Below are 20,759 nucleotides of genomic sequence, written 5' to 3'. Positions count from 1 at the left end.
AGGTGATTAAGACATGAGCTTGAGACTGACAGCAGAAGAATAACTCAGTGGGCAGTAATTAAATAAATTACGTACTTTTGTTTGGTGCTTTTCTTTGAATAAAAGACAGTTACAGAGAAAAAAAACATCGCCCTTTGAATAATGGCAGGAAGCACAAACTGAAGGACAGTCTTCAAAAATAGGCAGTGAGACACAAGCAATTTCTGGCAACACAATGCCATCCATTCATTCATTCAAAAAATAAATATTTCAAATAAGTATGTATACCTATTAAGAGCCAACTGCTGGGCAAGGTGTCAGGGATACAATGATGAGTAAGACAGACACAGTCTGCTTTCACAGAGCCTAGTCTAATGAAGGATACTGATAAATAAATAGCATGATAAGTGGTTCAGGATGTTATATAAACACATAGCAGACATATCTACTCTATTTGGGAGAAGTGGAGTGATCAGGGAAGGCTTCTAGAGGAAGTGACATCCAGGCTGAACATGAAGAAATTAGGAGCTGAGGTGGGGAAGTGTTCATGGCACATACAGTGTTCAATAGCACACACCTTCACCAGCCGCCTATCCAAACAGAAGAGGCTGTTAAAATACCTGCCATCTCTCTGCCCACTTAGCCATGCAATCAATCAACCAACCAATCAATCTTTGTATGTGCCAAGGATTGTCCTCATTGCTGGGCACACACACAGTAGTGAACAAACTTGGAGTCCACAGGGAAAGTAATGAGCAAGTCAACTAGGAATTTCCACAGGAAAGAGTCTAAGAAAGATATGTGAGTCCTATGGGCCAAAAAGGCCCCAGGGGCTCAGTCTCTCTTATCTACTACGTGCATAAAATGACATCAGATCTCTCAGCTAACCATTCCGTGCTAATGGAAATAATTAACCTTTTGAGTTCTATTTTTTTTATTTGGCTTCTATTTTTAAATGTAAAAAACGGCTTAATGAGTAATTTGCAACCAACATAAAAGGTTTGAGGGGGTGTACTGTTAGCAAAACTTGAATCAACTATGCTTACGTAGTGTTAATTTCAAGAGTTTAATGAAACTATAATAATTAAACAAAAATTACTTAACTAATGTTTTCATTAGGCCCTCAAGGAAAATGCATTACAAGGCATCTAACTTGAGTCATTTACAAAGCCACAAGCATTATATATCTATCATGTTCTATGAGAAAGAAAGATGAATGACAGTGTATAAATTCTTTTCTGCTGCTCTATAGAACACACTCAATGATTTTATGATGTATGAGACAACAGTATAATAGTGCACAGGGCAAAATAAGGGGGAGTAGGATGAGCTTTGATTTCCAAAACAGAGTAATATGTGCATGCTTAGTCAAACACTCCCCACAAAAAAGCAATGAGAAATCTAATCCAGCATCTGTAAATGCCTAGGCGCATGGTGCCTCCTACAATATGACAGGCAACTTGTTGTCTAAAAAAGAAGCTGGAGAGTTTCCAAAGTGATTACAGAGCAAAGACAGACCTGGCAATGTGCTGACTCCTAGTTTACAAAACCAGCCTTCCTGAAGCCAACAAACAGGGAGGAACTGTGTAGCGATTTAGCCAAAGAACCCTCCTTTGAACCTCATAACAAACCTACAGTGAAATGAGAAGGGCACATGAAAAAGACAGCAGGGGTCTTCCAGATAGACATGAGGGATTGACCCTCTATCCTCTAGAATCCTCACCGAAATGAAGGTACAGGAATAAAAATGGAAGAAGCCCCAAGGCAGAGAGGATTGGAGGGCAGATTAGACAAAGGTGCACACTTTTCAAAGACAGAAGGTGGATGGCAAGGGGTAATTGTCTTAGGTTTCCTCTTTCTCCACTCTGCTAACTGTTTTTCCATTCTGCCTGCAGGGAGGGAAGCCAACAAGAAGCAAGCCAATTCATACCAGAGAACCCTTAAAAGGCTTACGAATTGAAGGCATCAGATATATTTGGTGGCAAGGGTGTGAGGAGCGAAACACAGGAGGACTGGTTGAAAGTTTGTAGAAGGAGTAACAAGACTTCCCAGATCCCTGTCTCGTGCGGTGTGCTAAAGATCTACAGTCAAAGTCTGGAGAGAATAAACGAGCAAGTCTCTAGTTTTGAAGACATCACACACAGCTAAGTGAAGCACTTACTGAAAATAATGGGATTAAATAAAACCGCATGATGAAGAGTGAGACCTTTGCCAGCCGCCTTCCGTGTCTAAGCTTCCCATTCTGGATGAGGCAGAAGATTAGAAGGTCCCTTTTCAGGGAAACTGACAACCTCAAGAGGAAACACCTACAGACATACTAATATCTGAGGGTATCCAATGAAACAGTAAGGTCTAATGTGCCAAGTGTCTCCCACACACGCATGCATGTACACACACACACACACAGGTTCTAAGAGGCTTTTTGATAACTGACATGTAACTATAAATATGAAGTCAAGGATCACCAGATATTCTAACATAAAAGACAGAGACCAAAACAAACAACTATAAAGAACTCAGAGGAAATGGCCACAACGGAAAGAGGAGGGAAAAAATGCAAAAAAACCCCTATAACATCCTCAGAAATAAATAAATATACTGGATCTCTGAAACAAAAACAGAATGCTATTACAGATGAATATTCAGAAAATACAAAAGAGCTTTTGAAAATTCAAAATGTAACAGAAACAAAAATTTCAGAAGGGGCTGGAACATTAAAATGAGCAAATCTACCCAGAAAGTATAACCAAAAGACAAAGATAATACATAGAAGAAAGAAGATTAAAAAATTTGAGGATCAATTCAGAAGGTCCAACACATGACTAACAGGCATTCCAAACAGGTATGGAGATAGAAAAACAGAAAAAATGAAGAGAAGGAAACTATCTGAGGAAGAATTCAATCCAATTTTCCAGAAAAAAGGACATGAGTTTCAATGTAGACAAGGGCCATTATCTCCTCTGTACAATGAATGAACAAAGACCCACAGCAAAGCACATCCCTTTGAAGTTTCTGGACACAGGGGACAAAGAGTAGATCTCAAAAGCTTACAGAGAAAGCACGTCACTAGAAAGGATAAGGGGTTCAGCTGGCACAGGCCCTCTCAATACCAACACTGGAAGCTAGAAGACAGTGGAGTAATTCCTTAAAACTTCTGAGGGAGTGTGGGTCCCAATCTATGAATCTATATCTAGCCAAAATGTCAGTCAAGTACGTGGGTAGAATAAAGATGTTTTCAGAGAAGCAGGTCTCAAAAACCTTTGTAATTTATAATAAAGAACATATATTTAACCTTCATCCACTGTTTCTGGCACATAGTTCCTAAAACTCTTGGAATTTTCTGAGTGGTAAGAGCAGCAAAGATATCTTTTGTTATGTTAATGAGAGCACCTAAGGATGGAGGCCAACTGCCTGAGAATAAATCATGTGATTAGAGGCTTGGAATTTTCAGTCCCATCCCCTTGACCTCTGGGGAGGGGAGAGGGGCTGGAGGTTGAATCAATCACCATTGGCCAATGATTTAATCAATCACACCTATGTGGGGGTGCCTACACAAAAACCCAAAAGGGTTTAGAGAGCTTCCAGGTTGGAGATTTCCAGGACAGTGGTGAGCTTGGAGAGGGCATGGAAGTGCCCTTTCCCCATACCTTGTCCTATGCATCTCTTCCACCTGGCTGTTCCTGAGTTATATCCTTTTATAATAAACTAGTAATCTAATAAGTAAAATTTGTCTCTGAGTTCTGTGAATTGCTTTAGCAAATTAATTCACCCAAGCAGGGGTGGTGGGGGGAGGCGGCTGACATTGGATCCTCCAATCTATAGCCAGTCACTCAGAAGCACAGGTGATAACCTGGCATAGGGGCGGGGGCGGGGGGGGGGGGGGGGCGGGGGGGGGGGCGCAGGGGAGAGCGGCAGTGTCAGTCTTGCAGGACTGAGCCCTTAACCTATGCATCTGACAATCTGACACTATCTTCAGGTACGTAGTGTCAAAATTGAGTTGAATTGTAGGACACCCAGCTGGTGTCTGAGAACTGCTTGTTGGTATGTGGGAACTCCCACCCTGCACCCTCCTCCACACAGAAATTGAGTCTATAACCCCTTCAAATTTACATTCCATTCACGTTCTTTTAGGAAGCATCTAGAAGATGTATTCCAAAATAAGAGAGGAAACTAAGCAAGTAAAGACAGAGTCCAGTAGAGTGGCAAAGGAAGTCCCTGGATGACCACTGTGGACATAGTCTAGATAAGGCAACTGGTGCCAACCAGAGTAGGATGGCCAGGGCTCAAGGAAGGAGGCCCTACTAGAAAACACTGGAACTGAGAGTCTAGCTGATGCACACAGCCATACTGAGAAGAGCTGTACGGTGCTCTCAGAGGATTAACAGATGAACTAGTGGCCAATACAGAGGAAAGCAAGCAAGTGAAAAATAAGGCAACTATTAATTTCAGGGGTTTAAAAAAGGCACAGAAGAAATGCAATTGTAGCATAATATGTGCCTCAGCTGTGAATAACATGTACACAGTCATACTAATACAAACACTACAAATAGCTAGAAGACCTGAATGTGGTTACTTCTGTGGAATAAGACTCTGGCTGGGAAAGGAAGAGGCAGGGGATTGCTATTTTTAGTTAGAAACCATATAAATATGTTTGAATTTTTTAAATAGAAATTACTTTGTTAATAAAAACTATTTTTAAAAATTAAAAGCAAAAGACTTGAAACAAAAAGCCCAAGTGCCCTCTACTACAACAAAGAAGCAGTTGCCCTGCCCTATTCCACATACAAGAAGATCTTAAAGAATATCAGAAATCCTCAAGTAGACAATCAATGAAATCAGTATTCTAAACACTTTCATCCAAACTCTAATCAGATCTCTACATTTCTGGCTTTGTTTTTAACCTTAGCTATTCTACTACCTGAAAAATTATATCTTCCTAATACCTTCTCCTTGACCAACTAATGCACATGGAGAAAACAGCCCAGAATCAAGAAACAAGAGCCAATGGCAGTCGGACTCCAGTGAACCAACAACTCAAGAGGACCACTCTGGATGCGAAAGGAGCCGACCTAAGGGCAACCACTGAGAAAGCACAGGGGGGCCGAGGGATCAAAAGGTTGCACATCATAAGCTTCTAGCAATTCTGACTTCAAGACTCCCATGGAAATTCAGTATAAAAATTTCAGAGGTGTAAGTCATACAAATATGACAACTCTACCAACTCAACAATCTTTTATTTTCTTCCTAATTTCAGGCATTCTTCTCACAAACCAGAAGTCCCTTCTTTTCTCCCTCAAGCATTCATTCTATCTGATTCAAGAAAACCTTGCAATTTAAATCTTTAAGACAACCAATTTGGTCAGCATTTCAAGAGAAAGCAGTTATGCTACATGATGATGCACTTAGCGGGATGCAGGCAGGGCCTGGCTACAGAATTTGCAGGGCCCAGTGCAAAATGAAAATGCAGTGCTTCCTGGTCACAAATTAGTAAGAATCTCAAGACAGCAAAGCAAAGCGTTAAATCAAGCACAGGGCCCTTCTCAACAGAGGGCCCTGCACCACTGCACGAGCCGCATGCCCACGAAGCTGGCTCTGGATGCAGGAGTCAGAGCAATGAAGACTTTCTTTAAGGTTTTTGAGTTACAAGTTGGACAGGATAGGATGAAGTGATTTACTGTTAATTCATGATTAATTCATGATGGCTATCGGATAAAATTCCTAGTAGAAATAAATTCTCTAACGTATTTGCTACAGACTCTGAGAGAGAAATGTAAACATTCTGACACATTCAAGGAACTTGTTTAGAATAGAGTTCTTTGTATTGAAGCTGAGATTCAGGGCTTCACCGAATTTATTTCAGCTTAAAACAAAATTTTTTAACAGGTTGGTCTGAGTCATATCCACTTTGTCCTGAGTCTTTAAAAACACAATAACAAAAGGTCACTTTTAAGGACAGGCTGACTGATTTCAATAATCTGCATATAATTATGCCACCTTTCAGCTAAATATAACTGCAAATGTGAGGTACAAATTACTAAATAGCGATCTCTAGCAGTACATATGTTTATGGGGATACTTGAATAGTATGTCTCTTAGCAACCACTGACTGCTTTTCAGATTTGCAGAGTGGTTGAAAGCAGTCTCTAGAAATACACTGCTAAACTCTTGCCACAATCATGCACCCAATGAAATAATTCAAGGTTTGGCAATTCATTTTAGTCTGGGCAAGGCAGGGTAGATCATAAAGAAATCGTTTTCTCAACGCTCCTAATACAGATGAACATTATCTCTACTGGGAAAAGACAAAGATGTTCCATAAGCCTGGGCAAGCCTATACACTCAAAGCTATAGAAGGCAGTTACCAAGTTACCTGAGTCTGAAATCAACTACACTACCATAGACAGAACTGCACTATGTAATCAACTGACTATCTTTGATAAATCTCTGACAGCTTTCTTGTATAAAGACTTAGACTAAGTACACAAGAAATGCTAAAAGTTATGTAAATCTAGATTTAATAAAAATTACAACGCGATTTAAACAAGCCAGGCAGACTATTCTTAAATATAAAAGAGCAAATCCTTCACAGGTACAAATCACAGACTGTTTTGTCTGGTCCATACAAAACTCTGAATTTCCAGCTTCTCTTGAAAAAGCAGATCTAGCAACACTGGGCCCACATACCTACTGGCCAACAGTTAACAGGAGCAGAGGCAGCAGGATCCCAGCTCTCTGGGTCACCGCTGTTCCCATCGCTCCTTTTTGTCACATCCAGACTACTTCATTATGTACCACTTGTCTGGCCTCTGTAAAGATGTGAACGAGCCTGGTTCTCACATAACAAAAAGTACATGCTCCTGGCACTAATGAACTTTCACTTCTCACACTGACTGGAAGAAAGCAGCTGGTGAAGGGGAAGTGATGAGAATTCAAGGACATGAGGTACTACATTTAACATTTGAAAACAATCCCAACATAACAAAAGAAAAAATAAACAAGTGGGACTTCATCAGACTAAAGAGCTTCTGGAAGGCAAACGAAACCAAGATCAAAATGAAACAACAACCCAACAACTGGGAGAAAATATTTGCAAACCATATATCCAATAAGGGGTTAATTTCCATAATATATAAAGAGCTCACACAAATGAACCACAAAAAAACAAACAACTCAATCAAAAAGTGGGCAGAAGATATGAACAGACATTTTGCCAAAAAAGATATACAGATGGCCAACAGGCACATGAAAAGATGCTCAACATCACCAATCATCAGAGAAATGCAAATCAAAACTACACTTAGATACCACCTTACACCTGTTAGAATGGCTATAACCACCAAGACAAAAACCAACAAATGTCGGAGAGGTTGTGGACAAAAGGGAACCCTCATCCATTACTGGTGGGAATGCAAACTGCTGCAGCCACTATGGAAAACAGTATGGAGATTTCTCAAAAAATTAAAAATAGAACTACCATATGACCCAGCTCTCTCACTACTGGATATTTACTCAAAGAACTTCAAATCAACAATTCAAAGAGACTTATGCACCCCTATGATCATTGCAGCATTATTCACAATAGCCAAGACGTGGAAGCAACCCAAGTGCCTATCAACAGATGATTGGATAAAGAAGATGTGGTATATATATATATATATATATATATATATATATATACAACGGAATACTACTCAGCCATAAAAAAGACAAAATCGTCCCTTTTCAACAACATGAGTGAACCCTGAGGGCATCATGTTAAGTGAAATAAGCCAGACAGAGAAAGACAAACACCACATGATTTCACTTATATGTGGAATATAAACAAAACTTACAGACAAAGAGAATAAGTTAGTGGTTACTGGGGGAAAGGGGATGGAGGGTGGGCACAAGGGGTCAAAGGGCGTACTTTTATGGTGTATGACAAACAATAATGTACAACTGAAATCTCACTATGTTATAAGCTTTTATGACCACAATAAAAAGAAATTAATGAGAAAAAATTTTTTTAAAAATCCCAACAGCCAGAGAAGAACCATATGAGTGGAGTCCAAAAGGTTATTTTTAGAATGCAAAAAGTCAAAATTTCAAAAACTTCATAACATGCTAGGTAAGACATGACAGACTAACACCATATGACTTCATGGACTGAGCCTATTCTAGAAAATATAGCAAAAGAAGGTTCTCAAAACAAGATATGATTCTAATAAAAACAATAGTGACAGGAGCAGCATAACATTTACTGAACACTTACTCTCTGTGTCAGGAATTGTTCTAAGTGTTTGTATATGTGTTCACTTCGTAAATCTCCATAACCACTTTACAATGGCATTACTATTATATTATGGATGTTTGCATCTACTTTCCAGATGAGGAAACTGAGGCACAGAAGGTTATATAACTTTCCCAAAGTCACACACTAAAAACCGGCAGAGCCTGAATTCACACCAGTCAGGACACTTAACCTCTAATCTATACCACTTCCTGATGAGGAAGAAAAACGAGAGGCACTGAAAAGGGCTCTTGAAGGAACACAAGAAGCTTTCCATCAAGCTTCAGGTTTTAAAGGGACATCATCATACAAACGATGAAAGGAAGGAAACACAGCACATGTTGAGTCTAACAGAATGGCACAGTCTTACAAAAACAGTCTTCGGAAGGCTAATGCGCAGGATCAGCTGAGGTTCATTAAAAACTCAAGGCAACAAAACGAGAATGTACTTGTAACTGAAATATTTTTTACTATTCTTATTGATTCTAACATACACGTTCACTTTTTAACGCAAAAAATAGAGAAAGATAAAATTAGAACGTGACTATCATCACAACACATAATCACCTCCACCAGACAATTAACAACAATTTGCAGTATCTCCTTCCAAAATTTTTAGTGCATACACAAACACTCCTTTTCCCTAAAATAACAGACTCAGGTTCAAAAAATCATACTGTTCTATGATGCTCATGTTTCACTTACAAACAGTTCACGTGTAGCTCTATCTCATTCTCTTCACCAACTGATGAATATCCCATTACATGCATGTCCACAGTTTATTCAACCAATCCCCTACTGAGGGACTTCTAAACTGTTTCCAATTTTCTGATAATTATTGACAATAATGCATTCAATATCCTTGTACATTTATCTTTATAGACATATCTGATAGTTCTCTTGGAATTGCTTAGTCAAAATTTAGGTAGAATACTATCAGATTTCCTCTTCAGAGGATTGTAACAATTTTATATATATATATGCACCTACCTATTTATTGGTACATTTTTTACGGGTTTCTTGGCACAGTAGGAGAGTTTTTTCCACCCAAGCCTCTATTATGTTCTAGTCTCCTATACACAGTGTTTTAAAGTAACTATATAATACGTTTTAATATCTAATAGGTAAAGTATCATATCATTAGTTTTATTTTTCAAAAATTTCTATTTTATGAACTCTGAAATTTTCAAGCAAACTACTGAAATTTTAATTAGAATTACATTAAATATATGAATTAAATTGGAGATTCTATGGATATCTTTACGATGGCAAGTCTTCCCATCTAGGAATGTGTTACATTTCTAAATTTATTCAAGCATTCCTTTGCCAAATTTTATGTTTCATATAAATTCTTAAATTGTTTCAAAAGGTGGAGATTTTAAAATTAATATTGGAATCAAGAAAAATAAGACTCCCTACTAATGTCGGCAGAGAATATAACATGAGGAGGGCATGAAAAGAGGAATTAATATTTAATGAGCAACTACTATGCCCCATGCATGATACCAGCAGAAATTTTTATGTCATATCACAATAAGCCTAATTGTTGTAAGAGAGGTGACTGTTATTGCCATTTTACAGAAGAAAACACTGCAGCTCAGAACAGCCAATAACCTGTCCACGTTTTCCGTACCTGTTTAAGACTGAAGGTAGGGAGCCTGCCTTTGTATCCATAGTGCCAACTCAATTAAGCAGATTTAACAGTTGTTACTTTCGGGGTATATCCTATTTTACTTAACAGTATTTCATTTATCTTGTTATCCTCATGTCATGAATGAGGAAACTTGAGCTTGGGCAGCAAGTGTGTTAACTTGCTGAAAACCATATTGCAAGTAGGGAGAAAAGCCAGGGTTTGAATGCAGTTTCTTCTTACCCCGCAGCTCATATTCTCAGCTCCTACAATACTTAGAGTACATAGGGGAATCAAGATTCAAATCTAGAGCTTTCTAACTCTTTCCACCATATCATGTTAAAATAGCTCCATTCTTATTTTGCCTGTCTTTACTGACAGGGGAATGAGAGTCAGAATAGGGTGTAAAGAATGCAGCTACTGGGGATGGTCCCAGCGCCGAGTGGTTAAGTTTGTGCGCCCTGCTTCAGCGGCCCAGGGTTTCACCGGTTCAGAACCCAGGTGCAGACATGGCACCACTCATCAGGCCACACTGAGGCGGCGTTCCACATGCCACAACTAGAAGGACCCACAACTAAAAGTATACAACTATGTACCAGGGGGCTTTGGGGAGAAGAAGGAAAAAAAAGAATGCAGCTATAGAAAATAAGTTTAAATCTTATGGCTAGAACAAATTATGCCTAACTGAATAAAAATGTTTTGTTAAGATCACAAAAACCCTTTCTGAGATCTTTGAGAATCCACAGAGAATAAGAAATCTGCTCAAAGAAAAGGAATGAGGTAAATGTCATCCTGACTTGCAAAAGGGAAAAGTATGAGGGTTGTCATGTCACAGGAGAACCAGACTTCAGTACAAAACACACCAGCACCAGGTGGCACCATGGGAGCCTGCGGGGTAGAGAAACAAGCAGGGCAAAAGAGCAGGTGTGAAAAATGAATGAGCTGACTACACAGGACAGAAAAGTGAAGGATCTGCCCCCTCAGGACACTTAAGGCATGGCAGCAGGAGGAGGAGGGTGGGGTGGGACCGGGGATAACAGGGTGGAATCTCAGCAATAATGCCTCAAGCTCCAAAAGGTCCAAGCAGGTCTCAAGTCAGGACCAAACCTCCCAGGAAGGGAGCTCAGGAGAAGGAGACAGGAGATGGGCGCCCCACTCTTAGAAGGTGCTGGGATCCCAGTTAAATCATCAGCCGACTAAAGGATAGGAAAAGGGACAGGAGGCCAACTTTATAGGTTACCAGCCTGAATAAACAGGTATTCTGGAAAACGGCAGCTAACTGGTACCCAGGGCTCATCCCCAACATGACAGTTAATGCACTGGTTAGCCATATGATTACATTCAAGCACTACTCAGTGCTCAATGGTGCTGTTGATTCTGCCAATACCCTGCCTGTCCCTTTCAAGACTGACTCAGCAACTAGGGTGAGACCTGGTCTTAAAGTCGAGTTCATTAATAGACCAGCAGAAGAAAGGTAAAGAAGGCAACAGTTGTAAAAATGAGGCAGGGGCTAAAAATATACAGTAAGTGGACTTCACAATTCATACTTTACTTCTTAGCTCCTACAAAACTTGGGACAATCAATCCCATGGTTTGTAAGTACTCAGAGAAACACTACCAATAAATAGCAGTAGCCCCCAGAAGCACTACTGCCCCGTGGCAGACAAATGGCATTCCTTTTTATGATAAAGTTCCAAGGCCCATAGATGAGGGGATGCTGTAAACATGAAGTCCTAGCTTTTACCATAGCATCTGACAGAGTCTCTACACCCTCTTTATGAACAAAATCTAAACGTGCGAGAAGGATGATAACATTCTAAAGTAAATTTCTAACTGGCTCAAGGATGAAATTCAAAAACTGCATGTTGGCCCCGCGGCTGAGTGGTTAAGTTCACGCACTCTGCTTCGGTGGCCCAAGGTTTGGCTGGTTCAGATCCCGGGCGCGGACACGGCACCGCTCGTCAGGCCATGTTGAGGCAGCATCCCAGATGCCACAACTAGAAGGATACACAACTGAAATATACGACTATGTACTGGGGGGATTTGGGGAGAAAAAGCAAAAAAAAAGAAGACGACTGGCAACAGTTGTTAGCTCAGGTGCCAATCTTTAAAAAAAAACTGATTAATGAATCTGTGTTTAAATAAAGGAAAGTTGCTAAAAGCATGCCACAGGCCTCTATCTTCAGTCCTGGCTATTTTAACAATTTTAATCAATGCCATAGATGAGTAATAGTTAGGCCAACATTTAAGAACGTCACAGATGTGATAAAGATGGAAGACACAGTGAATAAGGTAACTGACAGAATCAAGACCCAGAAAGACTTCAAAAGGCTGGGTAGAAATGATATTCCATAGGAATATAGGTCAAATCCTAAGTAAAAAAGCAAACTGCATATAGAACAAGAACAAGGGAAAATATGGCTTTACGACGACATATATAAAGCTAAATTAAAAGTCAGTTAAGACCACAAGCTTAACATAAGTTAGCAGTGTCATGGAACAGAAAGAAAAGCTCATGAAACTTCCCCTTTAAGAAATCCAGCCTCCAGACAAGGGAAGAGAGAATTCAACTGTACACTGCGCTGGCCGGCCCGGGCTCAGGGCACTGTGTTCATAGATGGCATCCTTGAAGACAAACGGACACACGTTGAAGACTTCAAAAGGTGACAAATGAGCCAGGTTGACAGAACCAAGGACTCAGTCTAGAGCAGAGAACGCATATTGACAGCTGGTAGGCTAGGTGCAGAAGGCAGATGGGTTTAGTGCATCCAGAACAGGATTTTAGATCTATCAGAAAATTTCACATAAAAATCTGGATTTCTGTTTTTCTTGGGGGAAAAACAGTCTGGGAATAACTGGAGGAAGAGGGGCAGCCAGAGCTCCTTCAGCAGCAGCTGGTCTCCCTCCTATCGTCTGACCCCCAGACTTTCTAAAAATGAGCCTACAAGCACCTGAATTGCAACCACTATGCTAGAGAAAAAGAACCAAGAGGTAAACACAAAAGCTGTCTTATAAGACCTGAAAGGTTATGTCTGGACTAGTGATTTACTAAGTAAGGGGCTATTCTGGGGAAATAAGGCCAAAGGGTACAAGGTATAAGGAGGGTCAACATAAAAACGACCTTCCTAACAAAAATGAAACAATCTGCCTGTGTATACGGCCCTTCCTCACTGAAAAAGGGCAAGCAGAGGTCACCCCTTATCAGAGTCGCAAAGGAGACCGATTCACTGGGTAAAGAACTAGAACAGAGAACCCAAAATGTCCCTTCCAAGTCTGGGTTTCTCGGATGTTTTAATCTTATGAGCTTTATTATCAAGAGTACCCATCTACCATGGAGAGCACACTGAGCTGGGCCCTGCATGCTTTTCACGTAAGAAAAGCACTGGCTTCATAGCAAGATCGTAGGATTTACTGTTTCCATGTCAACTAAACACAGGCTTTACTACTGAATCATTATCTGATCCTCTTGGGCAATTTAATTTACCGTAAATATAAGAGAACCTTGTTATTTCATTAGTGTTAAGAAGCGACGGCTACTTCTGCCTTGAAATCATTCCAAGCTATAGTGAGGGGATCACAAGGAGGCATCATGGCATAATGGACAGAAAACCAGAATAGGAAATGTGCTTGGGAAAACTGGATAATCTTTTTAGACTTCTGTTTATTCATCCATAAAATGGGCATAACACTGAGCCATGTCTATTCTAGATTGTTGTACAAATCAAATTAAATAATATATGTAAAGATGCTCTGACAACTATACAGTGCTACATAAATGCAAGGACTTTCCAATAGAAAACACAGACCTGTTACGTCTTGCTTTGGTTTTGTCTGAAAAGCATTTTGCCTCCTTAGTATAAGGATCCGGATCAATCTACCTATTTACTCAGTGATCCATGTAGCCACCTCTCTATCCATACCTCCAACCTCACTTCTCCAAACCCTCTCAATCTAACACATCCAGAATTCTAAATTGATTAATTTAATTAAGGACAGGGAATGGCGTCATCATGAAGGTCAACCTTTATTCAGGTAAGGCACAGGAGATCAGTTTCCTGCCCAAATATTGTTTTAAGTTTGAAGTTCTGCTTATTGGCTCACTAGGAAATAGATTCTTATTCTTCTCTACATGAGATGTGCCATTAATCACCTACAAAGGAGCTACAACAGTCCAGACACCAGTTGGCTCAAGTACCCATTTTTATAGATGAATGTTAACAACAAGAGCAAGGAGATGTTACCTATCCATTCAGTGCCATAAAAGCACCCAGGTTGCAGATAAAAAGAAAGATGTGGTATATAGTTTTAAACGTAAAACGACACATCAAGAAAAATACATACCCTGAGTAGTTTCATACAGATAGGTGAGAGCTAATCCCTTTGGGAGAACTCTAAAGGGTTAAGCTGTGCTAATTCCCAGCTGTGAAAGCTCACCAGGACTGCCTGTGACTATCTGGCAAAGGTCACTTATGCTCTAGGCCACACTTACTCGATTGAACAGATCCAGGCAACAGTTCCTTAAGAATCCTTACGGAAATAGAAGTTTGCAAGTTACATAAAGATTCACACAAACTAAGCTTATGTAAATGAAATTCCTTTATAATGAAATTTTAGGAGAGAAAACTGCAGGGATTTAGGCATTAGCATTCCTCACTGTTTAAAATGGAATTAATCTCCAGCACAATAAATTAGAGAGGTGCCTATTACTATTAATGGGCAATAATGGAAACTGACTTATGTAGAAACATTTATTTACAAGGTGATACAACTGTCATTGCAAGATTTTTCAACAAACATCAAGAGAAAATGAGATAAAGTGTTATCAACTGAGTAACAAATACACACACAATCAGAAGAATTTGCTTACCTGTAAGACAAATTTCTGATCTATGTATTTTTTGGCAATGCTGGGTTGGAATTCTTGGCTTTCCAAAAATCGTATGAAAAATTCATATACAAGCTGCAACAAACAGATTATAGTTAATTTTAAAGTACAGTTCACTGAGAATAGTATCCAAAACCATAAAAAGCCTGTAACACTAAAACTGACAGGGCTTACAAAGTTGGGTTTTGATATCAATTGACTGACTATACTACCCTTTCCTGTGGCTCACAGCTGTATGTTTTTTAAACTTTTTAAATTAAAAATCTGAAAATACAGCTACAAAGCATATAAACATCCCCCATAATCTCACCATTCAGAGATAACTACTGTTAACATTTTAATGTATAAACCTCCTAATTTCTCTCCATACTTCTACAGCATATCAATGTACTATATTTTTATATAGTTTTCAAACTACTTTTACCATATAAACAATATATTGTGAGCAATTATGTTAACATCTAAGCCATCATTCTTAGTAGCTACAAGTAGTCCATAATAATTTATAATGAATAATTATTTATTCATAACTAATTTAACCAATCTCCTATACTTAGACATTTAAGCAGTTTCTGAATTACTTCTCTCTCAAATGATGCCACAACGTACCTCATATAACATACATCAGTGGGCACGTCCTCAATTATTTCATGAGGAAATATTTCTGGAAGTGGAATTGTTAAATCAAAAGATATCTAAACATTTCAGGATTTTCCACACTCAGGGCCAAATCTGCTTTCAGAAAGTTTATGGCAATTTACATTCCTCTAAGCAATATGTGATGGTGGAGGAGAATATCCTCATCTGCAGAGCAACCTCAAGTAACTGTGCTGATAAGCAGTGGGGGATCATGTTCATGTTCTTTGCAAAATAAATCTGTGTTAAAGTATACATTAGATCCCAGAGTAGTCTACCACAATGTACCAAAACCAGAACTTTTAAGAGACAGACACTGGCCTGGAAGCCTAGCTCTGTCCCTTACTAACTGTGTAACTCCAGGCAAGTTAATTTCTCTAAAGGTCTGTTTCTTCAAGTGTCTAATGGGGCTGGTAATCCCTAAGATTAAATGTGATAATATATACATAAACCCCTCTATACAGCGACTAACACCTACCACCACTGCCACTACTTAACACTGCGTTCTCAAGCTTTTTAGTCTCACGCCTCTACACTTAAAAATTATTGAATACTCCGAAAAGCTTTTGTTTATATGAGACACATATAATTAGAAATAAAAACTGAGAAAATTTAAATATGTACTTATTTCATTTTTAAACAATAGAATACATGTTAAAAATATTTTTGTGAAAAATAATTTCCGAAAAAATTATTGAGAAGAGCATTGTTTTTTATTTTTGTAAATCTCTTTAATGACATATTAGAAGACAGATTTTTATCTGCTTCTGTATTCAATCTGCTGCACTATATTGTTTTGGTTGACGCATACAAAGAAAACTAAGCCTCACAAAGATCTAGTAGTATGAAAAATGGAGAGTATTTTCACAGACTTTTTACTTAATTGTGGATATTCTTCTTTGATACTACACCAAAACTCAAAGCCATTTCTTAAAAATGCAACGTGGGATCTGAAACCATATCAATGAATGTGTCATACTCTGTCACACTGAATCCAGTCACCTGTCCCGCACTTTGAATGGATTTTTACCCAGGTGGTTTACCAACATCATTCACTGGACAGCTAGAAAATATTGGTTCACTGAGTTACGCAGATTTTTCAAATATGGACACATTTCATTATACAACATCAAAAAAAGTCACATTCCTTAATATCTCCAATTTTACCAAAAAACTCTTTAATCCTTGGGAAGCTATAAAGCTTAAGATGACAGATACAAGACAGTTACATGTTTTCCAAAATTCTAAGTTTTGCTTGAATGCTGTAATTTTATCAGTGGTAACAACTATTCTCTTCGTTTGTTTTAGAGAAAACATCTACCAAATACCCAAGTGGGAACAACCATAGTTTGTCAGGCATTCCTTCAAGTAAAAACGGCATTTCACGAAAAGACAGCTAGTTTGGCTCAGAGCTCAAAGAGTCACACCAGGGCTCCAGCACAAGACAAGCCTTCCACTTCAGGAAGCAGCAGACGCGCTTTATGCCTACTTCCCATAGCGTCATGAAGAATACTTTTTAAAATGTGTACCCTAAGGTCAAGATTTAATAAAACTGATAATTTTTGCTGCTTCTTCAAGAACATTCTTAATTGAAATTGGCTTTTTTTTTTAAATTGTAAGCGCATGACAGTGAAGAATACAACTACTAGGCAGGTTTGGCACAACTGCCTTGATTTGTGCTAACACAACAGCAGTTTCAACCACCATTGCTGTTACAACTATTAGTGCAAATTTCAGCACAACGAAAAGAGCTCAAGTTAGTATTATTGTAAAACCAGATTTGACCTTGCAGGCCACTGAAAATCAGGTCTCAGGAACTCCCTGAGGGTGTACAGACAGCACTAACCTAACGCATCTTCAGATGCTAACTTAACACTTGAATAGGTGTTCACAGTAAGATTTTACATCTTTATAAAACTATGTTTTTCTCTTTGAAACTCTCTGAAATCAGAAAAACTTCTTTCCCAATGATCTGAACATTGTCAAGCTGTACTTCCAGTCATAATGCCTGCATCCCAACACCTCCTAGAAGAATTGTTCTTTTTTCAATACACTAATCTTTCAACTCTTAGTTTTACAAATAGAATGTCAGCCTTATTCAAATAATCCATAAAAGGGGATTTCATCTCTCTTTTGATTCCCACAAAGTGGAGAGATTCTCATCTTTCAGGCCTGACTTGTGGGCTGGCAGGTTTTCCAGTGGAATTGGCAAACTGCTCTCTCTCCTCTGATCCCTTGAAAGCAGTTATGGTTTAAAACAGTTTGGTGGAAACACTTCAGACACATTTATTAATAAGCATAAATATTCTCTACACTTCAGAGACAGATTTTACCTCAGAATCAAAAATCTCCCTGGAGTTTCTGAAAGGAAAGACTGAGGACTGGGGAGGATAAATCGCTTTCCAAGGCCACAGAAGTGAGTTCTCCATGGAGTTTCTGAAAGGAAAGACTGAGGACTGGGGAGGACAAACCGCTTCCCGAGGCCACAGAAGTGAGTTCTCCATGGAGCACGAGTAAAAGACCTTAGCATTCCTGTTCTCAGTCTCAAGCGCAAAGTATTACAGACAATCCCTTAAGTGCAAATGGAAGTCCTGCAAGCTGTATTCTGCTGGGCAGACAGACCCAATTCCAGAAAACACACAAAGAATAACCATGGTAATTATGGGATACCAGTTTAAAAGATACCAGTACAGGTAATAGAAGAGACAAAGTAACACACATACAGTAGCCCCTTTGACATATTTGAACTAAAAATTTGTGGATTTAATACTTCTTCTATTTTTAAATATCCCCAAAGAGCCATGATTTGTTATAATGAGTAATTTTGTATGGGCCACAAATTTAAATCAAAGAAGAGGTGTGCAGGAGTACTCAATTAGCTAGGGAACACACCTAGCCAACCACTATTGTCAGATATTTGGTAAAACCCCTGTGCTTCCTTGTAAAATGTGGTCCAGAAGAGGAGGGGCATGGCTAATGCTGGAGTGAAGAAAAAGTGAAAAGGTCTAAGAAAGTGCTACGTTTCGGTCAGAAAAACAGACTGTTGCATCAATTAAAAAGGGAAGTGTCGGGGCTGGCCCCGTGGCCAAGTGGTTAAGTTTGCACACTCCGCTTTGGTGGCCCAGGATTTAGCTGGTTCGGATCCTGGGTGCAGACATGGCACCACTCACCAGGCCATGCTGAGGCAGCATCCCACATGCCACAACTAGAAGGACCCACAACTAAAAACATACAGCTATGTATTGGGGGACTTTGGGGAGAAAAAGGAAAAATAAAATCTTTAAAAAAAAAGAAAAGGAAGTGTTGAATTGAGCGATGGGTCACTCTGACAAGAAAGACTTACCGTGAACTGAAAAGGAGATTTCTTAAACATTCAATGAGTGCTCTTGCCAATACTAAAACCACCTAGCAGTGAAAACGGAAAAGTGACTAACATGTGGAGTCAGAATACACAACGGAAAGACAGGATTCCTGAGACAAGTCAGTAGCCTATACAAAGACTTCCGTAAAGCAATAGAGGGTGAAGGCAACAGTGTGCCTACTGACTTGACCTTTACTATGAAGGAAGACTGATTTCTGAATTTTAAGAGTAGGTTGACTTGACCTTTACTATGAATGAAGACTGATTTCTGAATTTTAAGAGTAGGTTTCCTTTACCTGATCCAGCATCAGTCATATTTCCCCTTGAGCTAAAGAGAGGACAAGAGGCTTACAGGTTCGAATAGGATGTCTACACAGATGAAATCAGCCCATTTTGGAATACAGTTTGTGACTTTATATTCATAAGGGTAGAGGTCTCATCATCATTCCTGCCTGTTGCTCTGGTTTTAGAATTTCAGATGAACTAATGGTTAATGTTCCTGTAGTAATGACACAGTGTAAGCTAGAGATTTTTGGTGGCAGAATTTAGTTTAAGAGCTTTAGGGGCTGGCCCCATTTCTGAGTGGTTGGGTTCACACACTTCGCTTCAGAGGCCCAGGGTTTCACCGGTTCAGATCCTGGGCATAGACATGGAGGGACACATCAGGCCATGCTGAGGCGGCGTCCCACATGCCACAACTAGAAGAACCCACAACTAAAAATATACAGCTATGTACTGGGGGGATTTGGGGAGAAAAAGCAAAAACAAAAAAAAGGAGCTTTAGAAATTAATTTGGTCCTATATTTTATAGAGTCATTAAGCTTTGGAAGAATTAACCAAAATTCTGAGTTAAACTTTACTGTACTTTAGGAGAAATTCACATCTATGGGGATCACGATTTAGAGAACTCAAAAAGCTTGTGCAAATCGCAAGAGTGGTCTGCTGTCTCTTCTCCGGGGTGTAGAAAAGACAAGTTGAAGCTCTGAAGACATCTCTCTCCCTGTCTTTTCCACTGTAAGATGTGGAACTCTCCTGAGCAGATTATCTTTTTTTGTTTGTTTTGTTTTTCAAATTTCTTCTAGACTACATTGCACTTCTATGAACTGATGCCAAGCATTAAGAATAAGACATGACAAGAAGTCCACCCACTCAAAAGAGTAATTCTTTTTTTGGATTTCTGTCACAATCTGGGATATACCATGAAAAGCACAAATAGTTCTGCAAATTTCTTAGAGTGCAGATAGTATGTCTGGCACCTTAAAAAGTAAAATCAAGCATCTAAGATAGTAAATCAATTACAGTGTTTTAACTAATTTACTCAAACTTGGCTTTGGTAGTAGGAATACATATGTATAACACGCCTGGGTAAGAGTTGAGAACAGAGCCCCTGAAAGCTCTCTACATAACCAGGGGAAATAGCACACACGTACATCTGCAGCAACTTTGAGTTGCCAAAGCAGGACAGGGAAAGTTGCAAATTTATGTCAAAAATTCTAAAGTAGAGGAAAAAAAGAAACTCTTAGAATTATCTTGAGGCTTTATCTCCCCGCTGCACAGTTTTTTGCTCTTCAGAATGTCAGCTGGCAACCGCGAGCACACTTGTGCAAAGATGCAGTGGCTTCTGCCCCAGGGGGAAGAGGCACAAGGTTATATTCCTTCTCTTCCACCCCTTCCTTCCATGCTCACTGTCATCCAGCCTCTGAGAACATTCTGACTCAACGGAAAGACGGCCTTGGGGATCATTACATTCAAATTTCCTTGTTCTATTCTTATGAGAAATGACGACCTTGAAAGAAGGCAACCAGGAAAGGAGGATGGAAAATGACTGGTATGGATAAGTAAATGCAATACAGATGGGCCTGCTGCTGAGAAAGGAGATGCAGGGGTGGCCCTGATTTGTCCCGGCACATGAGTATGACTGGAAAACATGGCCTCTCGGCGCAAGAGAACAAAACTGGCCTTCACACAAGCTTTCTCTCAGCTGTTGCGCTTCCTCACA

At 39.4% G+C, this 20,759-nt stretch overlaps 1 protein-coding gene across 2 annotated transcripts in view; it reads right to left on the bottom strand.

The window, feature by feature from the left end:
- Positions 1 to 20,759, bottom strand: part of LOC124233789 (serine/threonine-protein phosphatase 2A 56 kDa regulatory subunit epsilon isoform) — a 144,626-nt gene that overhangs the window by 19,626 nt on the left and 104,241 nt on the right. For both annotated transcript variants that reach the window (XM_046650991.1, XM_046650992.1), the window contains exon 5: positions 14,746 to 14,838. In XM_046650991.1, coding sequence (XP_046506947.1) covers positions 14,746 to 14,838 — 93 coding nt within the window. The remainder of the gene's footprint in view (positions 1 to 14,745; positions 14,839 to 20,759) is intronic.

Source organism: Equus quagga, unplaced genomic scaffold, assembly GCF_021613505.1.
Source record: "Equus quagga isolate Etosha38 unplaced genomic scaffold, UCLA_HA_Equagga_1.0 226_RagTag, whole genome shotgun sequence".
Classification (NCBI taxonomy): Eukaryota; Metazoa; Chordata; class Mammalia; order Perissodactyla; family Equidae; genus Equus; species Equus quagga.
Note: the sequence above shows the minus strand (reverse complement) of the source record. Positions and strands in the feature narration are given on the sequence as shown.